We start from the raw sequence: 19,095 nt of genomic DNA, 5'->3' as shown, positions 1-19,095 counted from the left end.
CCATGCACCGCTGGGCACATGTACGTGCTGTGGAACCCATGCCCCGCTGTGCACATGTACGTGCTGTGTAACCCATGCCCCGCTGGCCACATGTACGTGCTGTGTAACCCATGCACCGCTGGGCACATGTACGTGCTGTGTAACCCATGCCCCGCTGTGCACATGTACGTGCTGTGTAACCCATGCCCCGCTGGCCACATGTACGTGCTGTGTAACCCATGCCCCGCTGGCCACATGTACGTGCTGTGTAACCCATGCCCCGCTGGGCACATGTACGTGCTGTGTAACCCATGCCCCGCTGGGCACATGTACGTGCTGTGTAACCCATGCACCGCTGGGCACATGTACGTGCTGTGGAACCCATGCCCCGCTGTGCACATGTACGTGCTGTGTAACCCATGCCCCGCTGGCCACATGTACGTGCTGTGTAACCCATGCACCGCTGGGCACATGTACGTGCTGTGTAACCCATGCACCGCTGGCCACATGTACGTGCTGTGTAACCCATGCCCCGCTGGGCACATGTACGTGCTGTGTAACCCATGCACCGCTGGGCACATGTACGTGTTGTGTAACCCATGCACCGCTGGGCACATGTACGTGTTGTGTAACCCATGCTCCGCTGGACACATGTACGTGCTGTGTAACCCATGCACCGCTGGGCACATGTATGTGCTGTGTAACCCATGCACCGCTGGGCACATGTACGTGCTGTGTAACCCATGCCCCGCTGGGCACATGTACGTGCTGTGTAACCCATGCACCGCTGGGCACATGTATGTGCTGTGTAACCCATGCACCGCTGGGCACATGTACGTGCTGTGTAACCCATGCCCCGCTGGGCACATGTACGTGCTGTGTAACCCATGCACCGCTGGGCGCATGTACGTGCTGTGTAACCCATGCACCGCTGGGCACATGTACGTGCTGTGTAACCCATGCCCCGCTGGCCACATGTACGTGCTGTGTAACCCATGCACCGCTGGGCACATGTACGTGCTGTGTAACCCATGCCCCGCTGGCCACATGTATGTGCTGTGTAACCCATGCCCCGCTGGCCACATGTACGTGCTGTGTAACCCATGCTCCGCTGGGCACATGTATGTGCTGTGTAACCCATGCCCCGCTGGACACATGTACGTGCTGTGTAACCCATGCACCGCTGGGCACATGTACGTGCTGTGTAACCCATGCCCCGCTGGGCACATGTACGTGCTGTGTAACCCATGCCCCGCTGGGCACATGTACGTGCTGTGTAACCCATGCCCCGCTGGGCACATGTACGTGCTGTGTAACCCATGCCCCGCTGGCCACATGTATGTGCTGTGTAACCCATGCCCCGCTGGGCACATGTATGTGCTGTGTAACCCATGCCCCGCTGGGCACATGTACGTGTTGTGTAACCCATGCACCGCTGGGCACATGTATGTGCTGTGTAACCCATGCCCCGCTGGGCACATGTATGGGCTGTGTAACCCATGCTCCGCTGGGCACATGTACGTGCTGTGTAACCCATGCTCCGCTGGGCACATGTATGTGCTGTGTAACCCATGCTCCGCTGGGCACATGTACGTGCTGTGTAACCCATGCTCCGCTGGGCACATGTACGTGCTGTGTAACCCATGCCCGCTGGGCACATGTACGTGCTGTGTAACCCATGCTCCGCTGGGCACATGTACGTGCTGTGTAACCCATGCTCCGCTGGGCACATGTATGTGCTGTGTAACCCATGCCCCGCTGGGCACATGTATGTGCTGTGTAACCCATGCTCCGCTGGGCACATGTACGTGCTGTGTAACCCATGCTCCGCTGGGCACATGTACGTGCTGTGTAACCCATGCCCCGCTGGACACATGTACGTACTGTGTAACCCATGCCCCGCTGGGCACATGTATGGGCTGTGTAACCCATGCTCCGCTGGGCACATGTACGTGTTGTGTAACCCATGCTCCGCTGGCCACATGTACGTGCTGTGTAACCCATGCCCCGCTGGGCACATGTACGTGCTGTGTAACCCATGCCCCGCTGGACACATGTACGTGCTGTGTAACCCATGCCCCGCTGGGCACATGTACGTGCTGTGTAACCCATGCCCCGCTGGACACATGTATGTGCTGTGTAACCCATGCCCCGCTGGCCACATGTATGTGCTGTGTAACCCATGCCCCGCTGGACACATGTATGTGCTGTGTAACCCATGCTCCGCTGGGCACATGTATGGGCTGTGTAACCCATGCACCGCTGGGCACATGTACGGGCTGTGTAACCCATGCCCCGCTGGCCACATGTATGTGCTGTGTAACCCATGCCCCGCTGGGCACATGTATGTGCTGTGTAACCCATGCCCCGCTGGGCACATGTATGTGCTGTGTAACCCATGCCCCGCTGGGCACATGTATGTGCTGTGTAACCCATGCCCCGCTGGGCACATGTATGTGCTGTGTAACCCATGCCCCGCTGGGCACATGTACGTGCTGTGTAACCCATGCCCCGCTGGCCACATGTATGTGCTGTGTAACCCATGCCCCGCTGGGCACATGTATGTGCTGTGTAACCCATGCCCCGCTGGGCACATGTACGTGCTGTGTAACCCATGCTCCGCTGGGCACATGTACGTGCTGTGTAACCCATGCTCCGCTGGCCACATGTATGTGCTGTGTAACCCATGCTCCGCTGGGCACATGTACGTGCTGTGTAACCCATGCTCCGCTGGGCACATGTACGTGCTGTGTAACCCATGCTCCGCTGGGCACATGTACGTGCTGTGTAACCCATGCCCCGCTGGGCACATGTACGTGTTGTGTAACCCATGCCCCGCTGGCCACATGTATGTGCTGTGTAACCCATGCTCCGCTGGGCACATGTACGTGCTGTGTAACCCATGCCCCGCTGGGCACATGTACGTGCTGTGTAACCCATGCACCGCTGGGCACATGTACGTGCTGTGTAACCCATGCTCCGCTGGGCACATGTACGTGCTGTGTAACCCATGCTCCGCTGGACACATGTACGTGCTGTGTAACCCATGCACCGCTGTGCACATGTATGTGCTGTGTAACCCATGCTCCGCTGGGCACATGTACGTGCTGTGTAACCCATGCTCCGCTGGGCACATGTACGTGCTGTGTAACCCATGCCCCGCTGGGCACATGTATGTGCTGTGTAACCCATGCTCCGCTGGGCACATGTATGTGCTGTGTAACCCATGCTCCGCTGGGCACATGTACGTGCTGTGTAACCCATGCTCCGCTGGGCACATGTACGTGCTGTGTAACCCATGCTCCGCTGGGCACATGTACGTGCTGTGTAACCCATGCTCCGCTGGACACATGTACGTGCTGTGTAACCCATGCTCCGCTGGGCACATGTACGTGCTGTGTAACCCATGCTCCGCTGGGCACATGTACGTGCTGTGTAACCCATGCTCCGCTGGGCACATGTACGTGCTGTGTAACCCATGCTCCGCTGGACACATGTACGTGCTGTGTAACCCATGCTCCGCTGGGCACATGTACGTGCTGTGTAACCCATGCTCCGCTGGGCACATGTACGTGCTGTGTAACCCATGCTCCGCTGGGCACATGTACTATGGCGCTGTAGGAAGGGGGCGCCCAGGAATGTGTCAGTCTGTGGGTTGCTGGACCATTCTTTCTATGTTACATCACATTAATTGGCATAGAGGGGAGGCACACGGGATCCCGACGCTGAGCATACCGACGCCGGGATACCAACAACTATTCTCCCTCTTGGGGTGTCCACGACACCCCTGAAGGGAGAATAAATAGCATGGCACGCATAGTCCACCACCGTGCCCACATGGGGCTCTCTTGCACTTGCCCCGCTGCCAGCATTCCGGCGGCCGGTATACCGAGCGCCAGTATATCGCAGTACACCCGCTATAGAGAAGGACACGTCTGTTACATGCCAGCACACCTTGGTCCCATGTTTGACAGCTATGACGCATATATTATAATGTCCCCACTGTGTCGTAATGACCCAGAATCACGGCCCTCCCATCAAACGTAGAGAACAGGAGAAAAATGTTCTATAGCCTGGATTACACCGTCCTACCTGCGATGGAGATGCTGACGCTGGCTTGTCTACTGCTGACATCATTCGCTGCCCGACAGACGTACACCCCTGCGTCATCCAGGCTAACGGGGATCCCAAATATCAGTCTGTTCCCTTCAAACTTCACATCTTTAGGGAGAGAGGCATTCACCCTGGGGCGAGAATAGAGGAGAGACGCGAGATGTTTAACCACAGGACTACAGTTACTGTACATATATACCGTATATATATCACTCCAATTCTCTGGGGCCCGCCATAGTAACCCCAAGCAAGGGATCCAATCATGTAATCCAAATGTCGGCAGCACACAGGTAATAGCGATATCAAGGCGCAGAGCCATTATTACCTGTGTGCGCCGACATTGGGATTATATTTGATAATTAGTATACATTTTCTGTACTGACAGAGTAAAAGTCTGCAGTTGGACATAATTCCAGGCAGCGCACCTGGCTGTGAAGTTAAGCTCCGCGATGCAACACATGAGCTCAATGAGGAGAAAAGGAAATCTGCTCGCAGAAAAGAGTAATTCAATTTATCAGATATCTTATTATTAATGTTGTAAATTATATAAACTTTCGGTGATTTTTATTAAAAGGTGAAATTCCCATTGAAAATAAAATATAGACAATGGGTGGTATCCGGGAGAGGAATCAGTAGCAGGAAAAGAGAAGTAATAATGCCACTGTATAGGTCATTGGTGCGGCCCCATCTGGAATACTGTGTCCAGTTCTGGAGACCCTATCTCCAGAAGGATATAAATACATTAGAGAGTGTACAAAGAAGGGCAACTAAAATGGTGCATGGCCTACATCACACAACTTACCCGGAAAGGCTAAAAGATCTTAACATGTATAGTTTGGAGGAGAGAAGGGAAAGGGGAGACATGATAGAAACTTTCAAATATTCAAAAGTTCAGGAGGGAAACATTCTTCAAAGGAAAAGAAGTATTAGAACTCGAGGGCATACATTGAGACTGGAGGGGGGGAGGTTCAGGGGAAATTTAAGGAAAAATTACTTCACAGAAAGGGTAGTGGATAAGTGGAATAGCCTACCATCAGAGGTGGTAGAGGCTAAGACTGTAGGGCAATTTAAACATGCTTGGGACAGGCATATGAATATCCTTACAAAGAATTGAGGTTAAAAAAGGGTTGAGATTGCCTAAAGGATAAAATAAAAAAGGGGCAGACTAGATGGGCCAAGTGGTTCTTATCTGCCGTCAAATTCTATGTTTCTATGTTTATATACACACACATCTCTCCCTCTCTGTATGTTTGTATGTATGTATGTATGTATGTATGTATGTGTGTGTGTTTGTGTATACGTGTATGTGTGTGTGTGTGTATATATATATTTAAATGAACGCATGAAGACCCAAAGTATCATTTAAACCACGAGGTACAAGAGTCCGTAATCTATGGATCCAACCTGACTCGCATCTAAGTAATTTAAGTGAATGATTACCACCTCTTAAAGAAGCAGGCACATGATCTATAATCATATATTGTAAATTGGCCATACTATGTCCTGCCTCAGCAAAGTGCCTAGCAACGGGGTGATTACTACTGCCAGATTCCAACGCAGCTCGAATGGTGGAACGATGCCCTGCCATTCGTTCGCGTAGAGTATTGTCGGTCTTGCCGACATAATAAAATCCACAAGGACATCTGATGAAATAAACAATAAACTTAGTAGTGCATGTCACTTTATGTCTAATGTAGAACCTTTTGCCACTATATGGATGACAGAAACTGTCACCCGCAATAAGGTATCGACATGTAACGCAATTGATACATTTGTAGCATCCGTTGCGTCGACTTAAAAAATGTTGAGTAGAAGGAACACTGGACATATTAGTAATATCAGTTTTAAATACCCAATCACGAATATTATGCCCTCTGGTATAACAAGGCATAAGTGTCTTATCCTCCAAATTCAAGTCTCCATCAGTACTTACAATAGGCCAAAGATGTCTAGAAATAGATTTAATAGCCCCACTGGATGTATTGAATTGTTTTACCCAGGGCATGCGATTTTCTTGGCTATTTTTCTTGGCTGATTGCAGCAAAGTACTTCTAGACTTAGATAGTGCTTTTTCTTTGGCTGTCACTAGGGTAGACAATGAATATCCCCTAGCTAAGAACTTATCCATCATCTTATTGATTTGACACACAGCATCCTCCTTGTTGCTACAGATTCTACATGCCCTTAAAAACTGAGAATATGGAAGTCCATTTTTCAATGGTTTCGGATGAAAACTACTAGAATGTAATAGCATGTTCCTATCGGTTACTTTGGTATACAAATCAGTCGTAACCTCCTTATTATCCAATTTAATCATCACATCAAGGAAATTCATGGAGCAATTACTAATATCATATGTGAATTTAATAGGACAATTAGATTGGTTGTTATCAGTGATAAATGATACCAATTGTTCTTCCGAACCAGACCAAATGATAAATAAATCGTCGATGTATCTAACGTAAAAAAATAAATTCTCAGAAATAATCCTATCAGAGAAAAAAATATCACGCTCAGCCTGAAACATATAAGAATTGGCATACGATGGGGCCACATTAGACCCCATCGCACAGCCAGAGGTCTGCAAATAAAAATTACCGTCAAAAATAAAATAATTACAAGTCAGTATCATTTCCAGAAGATCACAAACCAAATCTATGTCCGGTCCCACATAAAGAGGATTATTGCTCAATAAACGACGTACTGCATGAATACCATCATTATTGGGAATCACAGTGTATAGGCTTGACACGTCAAGACTACATAATAAACTCTTAGGTGGCACCTTCCCAACAGCTGCAAGTTTCTTCAAAAAACTAGTCGTATACAATAAATAATTAGAATGTCCCAAAATGCATGGCTGTAATAAACTATCCAGATAAATAGAGCAATTCTGAAATAGAGAACCACGAGCCGCAATGATCGGGCGTCCAGGGGGACACTGAGCGTCTTTGTGTATCTTAGGCAAAGAATATAAAAGCGGTGTAACAGGCCACTTAGGAATTAATGCATCACACAAATCCTGAGATATCATCCCATCATTAACAGCTCGTGATAATCTGTAGGACAGTTTCAAAGTGAATTCGATGGTAGGATCATGATCAAGTAATCTGTATACTTCCACATCTGCTAATTGTCTCAAAAGCTCATTCCTATAATCATCAAGATTCTGCACTACAATCGCCCCGCCTTTATCTGCGGGGCGAATGACTACATCATTGTAGTTAGACAAATTTTTCAAAGCTGCAAACCCTATAGCAGAAAGGGTATTAGAATATGACATGGAAGAACCATAGGAATTGACAGCCGTCTCAACATTACAATTAAGCATCCTAGAAAAGGTTTTTATAGATACATTATTGGTATATGGTTCAAAGCAAGATTTCTTTTGTAATTTACGCAGCTGAGGCGGTAAAACCTCAGTATCTTTAGTATTACTGGATGCTTTATTGCCATGAAAAAATTCATGCAACCGTAGTTGTCTGTTGAGACTGTACTGTTCGATCTCCCAGTTAAAGTCATTGAAACGTGCTGTAGGGACAAAAGATAATCCAAGACTCAAAACTTTTAACTCAATAGATGACAAGTCCCGTGAGGACAAATTAAATACTACTTTCATTTCGGTAGTGGCGGTCTGCCTGGCCTTCCTCGACCTCGCTTTGAGGCCACCCCGCCGCATCCTCCGTTTCGTATTTGGGTACGGGTAAGAACCCCTAAAGGGGCTAAAGCTTCAGAATTATTACGGGGGGGGGGGGGGGGGGTATCATTATATAGTCAGAGTCACTAGTACTAGGATTGTCCGGTAATGAATCCGAATCACCCCTAGATTTATGTTGGTATCTCCTCCGATTGTAATATCCCCTCTTGTTAGGCTCAGAACCAGTCCATAAGTACACTTTGTTTTGATCATAATCAGCAGTCACTTTATTGAATTTGTGCCTCTTAAACTTTACCAGGTCGCGCTTATATACAGCAATCTGTTTCTCTAATTTTTCAAGCCACTTAACCTCAGTGTCAGACTCTAAGATTCCTTTAAATGATGTCTCAAAGGATTTAATCTTATCACGAATCATTGTGAGCTCTCTACTGGCCTCCTCAATGACAAGCAGCATTAGATCATGACTGCATTTATTCAAGATAGCTATCCAACGTTTGCAGAATGTGGTATTATAACTAGAGATGAGCGGGTTCGGTTTCTTTGAATCCGAACCCGCACGAACTTCACTTTTTTTTTCACGGGTCCGAGCGACTCGGATCTTCCCGCCTTGCTCGGTTAACCCGAGCGCGCCCGAACGTCATCATGACGCTGTCGGATTCTCGCGAGACTCGGATTCTATATAAGGAGCCGCGCGTCGCCGCCATTTTCACACGTGCATTGAGATTGATAGGGAGAGGACGTGGCTGGCGTCCTCTCCATTTAGATTAGATTTAGAAGAGAGAGAGAGATTGCTGTGATACTGTAGATTAGAAGAGAGTGCAGAGTGCAGACAGAGTTTAGTGACTGACGACCACAGTGACCAGTGACCACCAGAGACAGTGCAGTTGTTTGTTTTATTTAATATATCCGTTCTCTGCCTGAAAAAAACGATACACAGTCACACAGTGACTCAGTCTGTGTGCACTGCTCAGCCCAGTGTGCTGCACATCAATGTATTGTATATAAAGCTTATAATTGTGGGGGAGACTGGGGAGCACTGCAGGTTGTTATAGCAGGAGCCAGGAGTACATGATAAATAATATTATATTAAAATTAAACAGTGCACACTTTTGCTGCAGGAGTGCCACTGCCAGTGTGACTAGTGGTGACCAGTGCCTGACCACCAGTATATTAGTAGTATTGTATACTATCTCTTTATCAACCAGTCTATATTAGCAGCAGACCCAGTACAGTGCGGTAGTTCACGGCTGTGGCTACCTCTGTGTCGGCACTCGGCAGGCAGTCCGTCCATCCATAATTGTATTATATACCACCTAACCGTGGTTTTTTTTTTCTTTCTTTATACCGTCGTCATAGTCATACTAGTTGTTACGAGTATACTACTATCTCTTTATCAACCAGTGTACAGTGCGGTAGTTCACGGCTGTGGCTACCTCTGTGTCGGAACTCGGCAGGCAGTCCGTCCATCCATAATTGTATTATAATATATACCACCTAACCGTGGTTTTTTTTTCGTTCTTTATACCGTCGTCATACTAGTTGTTACGAGTATACTACTATCTCTTTATCAACCAGTGTACAGTGCGGTAGTTCACGGCTGTGGCTACCTCTGTGTCGGAACTCGGCAGGCAGTCCGTCCATCCATAATTGTATTATAATATATACCACCTAACCGTGGTTTTTTTTCCGTTCTTTATACCGTCGTCATACTAGTTGTTACGAGTATACTACTATCTCTTTATCAACCAGTGTACAGTGCGGTAGTTCACGGCTGTGGCTACCTCTGTGTCGGCACTCGGCAGGCAGTCCGTCCAACCATAATTGTATTATATACCACCTAACCGTGGTTTTTTTTTTCTTTCTTTATACCGTCGTCATAGTCATACTAGTTGTTACGAGTATACTACTATCTCTTTATCAACCAGTGTACAGTGCGGTAGTTCACGGCTGTGGCTACCTCTGTGTCGGAACTCGGCAGGCAGTCCGTCCATCCATAATTGTATTATAATATATACCACCTAACCGTGGTTTTTTTTTTCGTTCTTTATACCGTCGTCATACTAGTTGTTACGAGTATACTACTATCTCTTTATCAACCAGTGTACAGTGCGGTAGTTCACGGCTGTGGCTACCTCTGTGTCGGCACTCGACAGGCAGTCCGTCCAACCATAATTGTATTATATACCACCTAACCGTGGTTTTTTTTCCATTCTTTATACCGTCGTCATACTAGTTGTTACGAGTATACTACTATCTCTTTATCAACCAGTGTACAGTGCGGTAGTTCACGGCTGTGGCTACCTCTGTGTCGGCACTCGGCAGGCAGTCCGTCCAACCATAATTGTATTATATACCACCTAACCGTGGTTTTTTTTTCATTCTTTATACCGTCGTCATACTAGTTGTTACGAGTATACTACTATCTCTTTATCAACCAGTGTACAGTGCGGTAGTTCACGGCTGTGGCTACCTCTGTGTCGGCACTCGGCAGCCCGTCCATAATTGTATATACCAGTGACCTAACCGTGGTTTTTTTTTCTTTCTTTATACATACATACTAGTTACGAGTACACTATCTCTTTATCAACCAGTCTATATATTAGCAGCAGACACAGTACAGTGCGGTAGTTCACGGCTGTGGCTACCTCTGTGTCGGCACTCGGCAGCCCGTCCATAATTGTATATACCACCTAACCGTGGTTTTTTTTTCTTTCTTTATACATACATACTAGTTACGAGTATACTATCTCTTTATCAACCAGTCTATATATTAGCAGCAGACACAGTACAGTGCGGTAGTTCACGGCTGTGGCTACCTCTGTGTCGGCACTCCGCAGCCCGTCCATAATTGTATATACCAGTGACCTAACCGTGGTTTTTTTTTCTTTCTTTATACATACATACTAGTTACGAGTATACTATCTCTTTATCAACCAGTCTATATATTAGCAGCAGACACAGTACAGTGCGGTAGTTCACGGCTGTGGCTACCTCTGTGTCGGCACTCGGCAGCCCGTCCATAATTGTATATACCAGTGACCTAACCGTGGTTTTTTTTTCTTTCTTTATACATACATACTAGTTACGAGTATACTATCTCTTTATCAACCAGTCTATATATTAGCAGCAGACACAGTACAGTGCGGTAGTTCACGGCTGTGGCTACCTCTGTGTCGGCACTCGGCAGCCCGTCCATAATTGTATATACCAGTGACCTAACCGTGGTTTTTTTTTCTTTCTTTATACATACATACTAGTTACGAGTATACTATCTCTTTATCAACCAGTCTATATATTAGCAGCAGACACAGTACAGTGCGGTAGTTCACGGCTGTGGCTACCTCTGTGTCGGCACTCGGCAGCCCGTCCATAATTGTATATACCACCTAACCGTGGTTTTTTTTTCTTTCTTTATACATACATACTAGTTACGAGTATACTATCTCTTTATCAACCAGTCTATATATTAGCAGCAGACACAGTACAGTGCGGTAGTTCACGGCTGTGGCTACCTCTGTGTCGGCACTCCGCAGCCCGTCCATAATTGTATATACCAGTGACCTAACCGTGGTTTTTTTTTCTTTCTTTATACATACATACTAGTTACGAGTATACTATCTCTTTATCAACCAGTCTATATATTAGCAGCAGACACAGTACAGTGCGGTAGTTCACGGCTGTGGCTACCTCTGTGTCGGCACTCGGCAGCCCGTCCATAATTGTATACTAGTATCCAATCCATCCATCTGCATTGTTTACCTGAGGTGCCTTTTAGTTGTGCCTATTAAAATATGGAGAACAAAAATGTTGAGGTTCCAAAATTAGGGAAAGATCAAGATCCACTTCCACCTCGTGCTGAAGCTGCTGCCACTAATCATGGCCGAGACGATGAAATGCCAGCAACGTCGTCTGCCAAGGCCGATGCCCAATGGCATAGTACAGAGCATGTCAAAACCAAAACACCAAATATCAGTAAAAAAAGGACTCCAAAACCTAAAATAAAATTGTCGGAGGAGAAGCGTAAACTTGCCAATATGCCATTTACCACACGGAGTGGCAAGGAACGGCTGAGGCCCTGGCCTATGTTCATGGCTAGTGGTTCAGCTTCACATGAGGATGGAAGCACTCAGCCTCTCGCTAGAAAACTGAAAAGACTCAAGCTGGCAAAAGCACCGCAAAGAACTGTGCGTTCTTTGAAATCCCAAATCCACAAGGAGAGTCCAATTGTGTCGGTTGCGATGCCTGACCTTCCCAACACTGGACGTGAAGAGCATGCGCCTTCCACCATTTGCACGCCCCCTGCAAGTGCTGGAAGGAGCACCCACAGTCCAGTTCCTGATAGTCAGATTGAAGATGTCAGTGTTGAAGTACACCAGGATGAGGAGGATATGGGTGTTGCTGGCGCTGGGGAGGAAATTGACCAGGAGGATTCTGATGGTGAGGTGGTTTGTTTAAGTCAGGCACCCGGGGAAACACCTGTTGTCCGTGGGAGGAATATGGCCGTTGACATGCCAGGTGAAAATACCAAAAAAATCAGCTCTTCGGTGTGGAGGTATTTCACCAGAAATGCGGACAACAGGTGTCAAGCCGTGTGTTCCCTTTGTCAAGCTGTAATAAGTAGGGGTAAGGACGTTAACCACCTCGGAACATCCTCCCTTATACGTCACCTGCAGCGCATTCATAATAAGTCAGTGACAAGTTCAAAAACTTTGGGTGACAGCGGAAGCAGTCCACTGACCAGTAAATCCCTTCCTCTTGTAACCAAGCTCACGCAAACCACCCCACCAACTCCCTCAGTGTCAATTTCCTCCTTCCCCAGGAATGCCAATAGTCCTGCAGGCCATGTCACTGGCAAGTCTGACGAGTCCTCTCCTGCCTGGGATTCCTCCGATGCATCCTTGCGTGTAACGCCTACTGCTGCTGGCGCTGCTGTTGTTGCCGCTGGGAGTCGATGGTCATCCCAGAGGGGAAGTCGTAAGCCCACTTGTACTACTTCCAGTAAGCAATTGACTGTTCAACAGTCCTTTGCGAGGAAGATGAAATATCACAGCAGTCATCCTACTGCAAAGCGGATAACTGAGTCCTTGACAACTATGTTGGTGTTAGACGTGCGTCCGGTATCCGCCGTTAGTTCACAGGGAACTAGACAATTTATTGAGGCAGTGTGCCCCCGTTACCAAATACCATCTAGGTTCCACTTCTCTAGGCAGGCGATACCGAGAATGTACACGGACGTCAGAAAAAGACTCACCAGTCTCCTAAAAAATGCAGTTGTACCCAATGTCCACTTAACCACGGACATGTGGACAAGTGGAGCAGGGCAGGGTCAGGACTATATGACTGTGACAGCCCACTGGGTAGATGTATGGACTCCCGCCGCAAGAACAGCAGCGGCGGCACCAGTAGCAGCATCTCGCAAACGCCAACTCTTTCCTAGGCAGGCTACGCTTTGTATCACCGCTTTCCAGAATACGCACACAGCTGAAAACCTCTTACGGCAACTGAGGAAGATCATCGCGGAATGGCTTACCCCAATTGGACTCTCCTGTGGATTTGTGGCATCGGACAACGCCAGCAATATTGTGTGTGCATTAAATATGGGCAAATTCCAGCACGTCCCATGTTTTGCACATACCTTGAATTTGGTGGTGCAGAATTTTTTTTAAAACGACAGGGGCGTGCAAGAGATGCTGTCGGTGGCCAGAAAAATTGCGGGACACTTTCGGCGTACAGGCACCACGTACAGAAGACTGGAGCACCACCAAAAACTACTGAACCTGCCCTGCCATCATCTGAAGCAAGAAGTGGTAACGAGGTGGAATTCAACCCTCTATATGCTTCAGAGGTTGGAGGAGCAGCAAAAGGCCATTCAAGCCTATACAATTGAGCACGATATAGGAGATGGAATGCACCTGTCTCAAGTGCAGTGGAGAATGATTTCAACGTTGTGCAAGGTTCTGATGCCCTTTGAACTTGCCACACGTGAAGTCAGTTCAGACACTGCCAGCCTAAGTCAGGTCATTCCCCTCATCAGGCTTTTGCAGAAGAAGCTGGAGGCATTGAAGAAGGAGCTAAAAGGGAGCGATTCCGCTAGGCATGTGGGACTTGTGGATGCAGCCCTTAATTCGCTTAACAAGGATTCACGGGTGGTCAATCTGTTGAAATCAGAGCACTACATTTTGGCCACCGTGCTCGATCCTAGATTTAAAGCCTACCTTGGATCTCTCTTTCCGGCAGACACAGGTCTGCTGGGGTTGAAAGACCTGCTGGTGACAAAATTGTCAAGTCAAGCGGAACGCGACCTGTCAACATCTCCTCCTTCACATTCTCCCGCAACTGGGGGTGCGAGGAAAAGGCTCAGAATTCCGAGCCCACCCGCTGGCGGTGATGCAGGGCAGTCTGGAGCGACTGCTGATGCTGACATCTGGTCCGGACTGAAGGACCTGACAACGATTACGGACATGTCGTCTACTGTCACTGCATATGATTCTCTCAACATTGATAGAATGGTGGAGGATTATATGAGTGACCGCATCCAAGTAGGCACGTCACACAGTCCGTACTTATACTGGCAGGAAAAAGAGGCAATTTGGAGGCCCTTGCACAAACTGGCTTTATTCTACCTAAGTTGCCCTCCCACAAGTGTGTACTCCGAAAGAGTGTTTAGTGCCGCCGCTCACCTTGTCAGCAATCGGCGTACGAGGTTACATCCAGAAAATGTGGAGAAGATGATGTTCATTAAAATGAATTATAATCAATTCCTCCGCGGAGACATTGACCAGCAGCAATTGCCTCCACAAAGTACACAGGGAGCTGAGATGGTGGATTCCAGTGGGGACGAATTGATAATCTGTGAGGAGGGGGATGTACACGGTGATATATCGGAGGGTGAAGATGAGGTGGACATCTTGCCTCTGTAGAGCCAGTTTGTGCAAGGAGAGATTAATTGCTTCTTTTTTGGGGGGGGTCCAAACCAACCCGTCATATCAGTCACAGTCGTGTGGCAGACCCTGTCACTGAAATGATGGGTTGGTTAAAGTGTGCATGTCCTGTTTTGTTTATACAACATAAGGGTGGGTGGGAGGGCCCAAGGATAATTCCATCTTGCACCTCTTTTTTCTTTGCATCATGTGCTGATTGGGGAGGGTTTTTTGGAAGGGACATCCTGCGTGACACTGCAGTGCCACTCCTAAATGGGCCCGGTGTTTGTGTCGGCCACTAGGGTCGCTAATCTTACTCACACAGTCAGCTACCTCATTGCGCCTCTTTTTTTCTTTGCGTCATGTGCTGTTTGGGGAGGGTTTTTTGGAAGGGACATCCTGCGTGACACTGCAGTGCCACTCCTAGATGGGCCCGGTGTTTGTGTCGGCCACTAGGGTCGCTAATCTTACTCACACAGCTACCTCATTGCGCCTCTTTTTTTCTTTGCGTCATGTGCTGTTTGGGGAGGGTTTTTTGGAAGGGACATCCTGCGTGACACTGCAGTGCCACTCCTAGATGGGCCCGGTGTTTGTGTCGGCCACTAGGGTCGCTAATCTTACTCACACAGTCAGCTACCTCATTGCGCCTCTTTTTTTCTTTGCGTCATGTGCTGTTTGGGGAGGGTTTTTTGGAAGGGCCATCCTGCGTGACACTGCAGTGCCACTCCTAGATGGGCCCGGTGTTTGTGTCGGCCACTAGGGTCGCTAATCTTACTCACACAGTCAGCTACCTCATTGCGCCTCTTTTTTTCTTTGCGTCATGTGCTGTTTGGGGAGGGTTTTTTGGAAGGGCCATCCTGCGTGACACTGCAGTGCCACTCCTAGATGGGCCCGGTGTTTGTGTCGGCCACTAGGGTCGCTAATCTTACTCACACAGCTACCTCATTGCGCCTCTTTTTTTCTTTGCGTCATGTGCTGTTTGGGGAGGGTTTTTTGGAAGGGACATCCTGCGTGACACTGCAGTGCCACTCCTAGATGGGCCCGGTGTTTGTGTCGGCCACTAGGGTCGCTTATCTTACTCACACAGCGACCTCGGTGCAAATTTTAGGACTAAAAATAATATTGTGAGGTGTGAGGTATTCAGAATAGACTGAAAATGAGTGTAAATTATGGTTTTTGAGGTTAATAATACTTTGGGATCAAAATGACCCCCAAATTCTATGATTTAAGCTGTTTTTTAGTGTTTTTGGAAAAAAACACCCGAATCCAAAACACACCCGAATCCGACAAAAATAATTCGGTGAGATTTTGCCAAAACGCGTTCGAACCCAAAACACGGCCGCGGAACCGAACCCAAAACCAAAACACAAAACCCGAAAAATTTCAGGCGCTCATCTCTAATTATAACTAGTGATGTGCACCGAACATTTTTTCGGGTTTTGTGTTTTGGTTTTGAATTCGGTTCCGCGGCCGTGTTTTGGATTCGGACACGTTTTGGCAAAACCTCACCGAAATTTTTTTGTCGGATTCGGGTGTGTTTTGGATTCGGGTGTTTTTTACAAAAAACCCTAAAAAACAGCTTAAATCATAGAATTTGGGGGTAATTTTGATCCCATAGTTTTATTAACCTCAATAACCATAATTTCCACTCATTTCCAGTCTATTCTGAACACCTCACACCTCACAATATTATTTTTAGTCCTAAAATTTGCACCGAGGTCGCTGGATGGCTAAGCTAAGCGACACAAGTGGCCGACACAAACACCTGGCCCATCTAGGAGTGGCACTGCAGTGTCAGACAGGATGGCACTACAAAAAAATTGTCCCCAAACAGCACATGATGCAAAGAAAAAAAGAGGCGCACCAAGGTCGCTGTGTGACTAAGCTAAGCGACACAAGTGGCCGACACAAACACCTGGCCCATTTAGGAGTGGCACTGCAGTGTCAGACAGGATGACACTTCAAAAAAATAGTCCCCAAACAGCACATGATGCAAAGAAAAAAAGAGGCGCACCAAGGTCGCTATGTGACTAAGCTAAGCGACACAAGTGACCGACACAAACACCTGGCCTATCTAGGAGTGGCACTGCAGTGTCAGGCAGGATGGCACTTCAAAAAAATAGTCCCCATACAGCACATGATGCAAAGAAAAAAAGAGGCGCACCAAGGTCGCTATGTGACTAAGCTAAGCGACACAAGTAGCCGACACAAACACCTGGCCCATCTAGGAGTGGCACTGCAGTGTCAGACAGGATGGCACTTCAAAAAAATTGTCCCCAAACAGCACATGATGCAAAGAAAAAAAGAGGCGCACCACAGGTATAGAATGTAGATGGATAGTATACTTAATGACGACACAGAGGTAGGTACAGCAGTGGCCTTCCGTACCGTACTGCTATATGTAGTATACTGGTGGTCACTGTGTCAGCAAACTGCAAAACTAAAATGCACCACAGGTATAGAATGTAGATGGATAGTATACTTAATGACGACACAGAGGTAGGTACAGCAGTGGCCTTCCGTACTGCTATATATAGTATACTGGTGGTCACTGTGTCAGCAAACTGCAAAACTAAAATGCACCACAGGTATAGAATGTAGATGGATAGTATACTTAATGACGACACAGAGGTAGGTACAGCAGTGGCCTTCCGTACCGTACTGCTATATATAGTATACTGGTGGTCACTGTGTCAGCAAACTGCAAAACTAAAATGCACCACAGGTATAGAATGTAGATGGATAGTATACTTAATGATGACATAGAGGTAGGTACAGCAGTGGCCTACTGTACCGTAATGCTATATATTATATACTGGCGGTCACTGGTCAGCAAAACTCTGCACTGTACTCCTCCTATATAATATTATACTGGTGGTCCCCAGTCCCCACAATAAAGCAGCACACTGAGCACAGATATGGAGTGTTTTTCAGGCAGACAACGTATACTGGTGGTCACTGTCAGCAAAACTCTGCACTGTACTCCTGCTATATAATACAGCTGCTCCCCAGTCCCCACAATTAAGCAGTGTGAGCACAGATATATGCAGCACACTGAGCACAGATATGGAGCGTTTTTTTCAGGCAGAGAACGGATAACTGGTGGTCACTGATCAGCAAAACTCTGCACTGTACTCCTCCTATATTATACAGCTGCTCCCCAGTCCCCACAATTAAGCAGTGTGAGCACAGATATATGATTATGCAGCACACTGAGCACAGATATGGAGCGTTTTTTTCAGGCAGAGAACGGATAACTGGTGGTCACTGATCAGCAAAACTCTGCACTGTACTCCTCCTATATACAGCTGCTCCCCAGCCCTCCCCACAATTAAGCAATAGTGCACAATCAAGTTCAACAATAACGGAAAGGACGCCAGCCACGTCCTCTCCCTAACATTTCCAATGCACGAGTGAAAATGGCGGCGACGCGCGGCTGCTTATATAGAATCCGAATCTCACGAGAATCCGACAGCGGGATGATGACGTTCGGGCGCGCTCGGGTTACCAGAGCCATACGGGAGAATCCGAGTGTGGCTCGGACCCGTGTAAAAAGGGTGAAGTTCGGGGGGGTTTGGTTTACGAGAAACCGAACCCGCTCATCACTAATTATAACTTCCAATTGTTGGGCAATTTTTTACCCTAAAACCACGCTGTATCATTTTTACTTTATAGTAGTTACTTAAAGTTACTTAAAGTCACACCATGATAATTGAAATCTAATTCACGTTCATGCGTTCATTTAAATTATATATATCTAATGTTGACAGTATTTTTCTTATGCTGCATGTATATTTGGATTGTAGTCCTGTATGCTTTTCAGTTCACCTCTTGCTGTGTTTTTTCACTTTGTTTTTTTTTCACTTTGGTTTTTATTAGCGCCGGTTACCGGGGCTACGGACTGGGCTTGATGACGCCATTGGTGGGTGCCACGCTTCCTGGTTTCGGACGCCGCTGGTGGCGCGTGTCACTCGGTGGGGATATAAGGTGAGCCTGGTTTTAAGTTTGTTATATGCCTGATGATGATGTGAAAATAAAATACATCGAAACGTTGCTGCTACACATGCCTGCACGATCGTGAGTTTATTGGTCCGGGTGCCGCTTGTGAATTGCTGTTATATATATATATATATATATTCTTCGTTGTATGTATGTGAGGGATAAACTCGATAACTGCTGAAACGATTTTGATGGGGTTTTCACTGAAATGTTCCTTGAGATCCTCTGAGTAACACAGGCTGTGAATCATCTTGCTATCATTGTAATTGGATAATTAGATATGATAATTAGATAAGATGATAAGATAATTAGATAAGAAGATATGAAGACTAGAGATGAACAGGTTTAGTTTCCTAGAAACTGAACCCACATAAACTAACTTACCTATTACGAGCAGAGCAGAGTCCTGGCTTGGGTCTTCCCACC

The 19,095-nt window shown here is 47.2% G+C and overlaps 1 protein-coding gene across 1 annotated transcript in view; it reads right to left on the bottom strand.

Annotated features, from left to right (window-relative positions):
- NECTIN4 (nectin cell adhesion molecule 4) overlaps positions 1 to 19,095 on the bottom strand; it is a 273,593-nt gene that overhangs the window by 22,215 nt on the left and 232,283 nt on the right. Inside the window, exon 5 of the mRNA XM_063948717.1 lies at positions 4,072 to 4,223. Coding sequence (XP_063804787.1) covers positions 4,072 to 4,223 — 152 coding nt within the window. The remainder of the gene's footprint in view (positions 1 to 4,071; positions 4,224 to 19,095) is intronic.

This window comes from Pseudophryne corroboree (genome assembly GCF_028390025.1).
Source record: "Pseudophryne corroboree isolate aPseCor3 chromosome 12 unlocalized genomic scaffold, aPseCor3.hap2 SUPER_12_unloc_2, whole genome shotgun sequence".
Lineage (NCBI taxonomy): Eukaryota > Metazoa > Chordata > Amphibia > Anura > Myobatrachidae > Pseudophryne > Pseudophryne corroboree.
The sequence above is the reverse complement of the archived record's forward strand: the minus strand, read 5'-3'. Positions and strand labels throughout refer to the sequence as shown.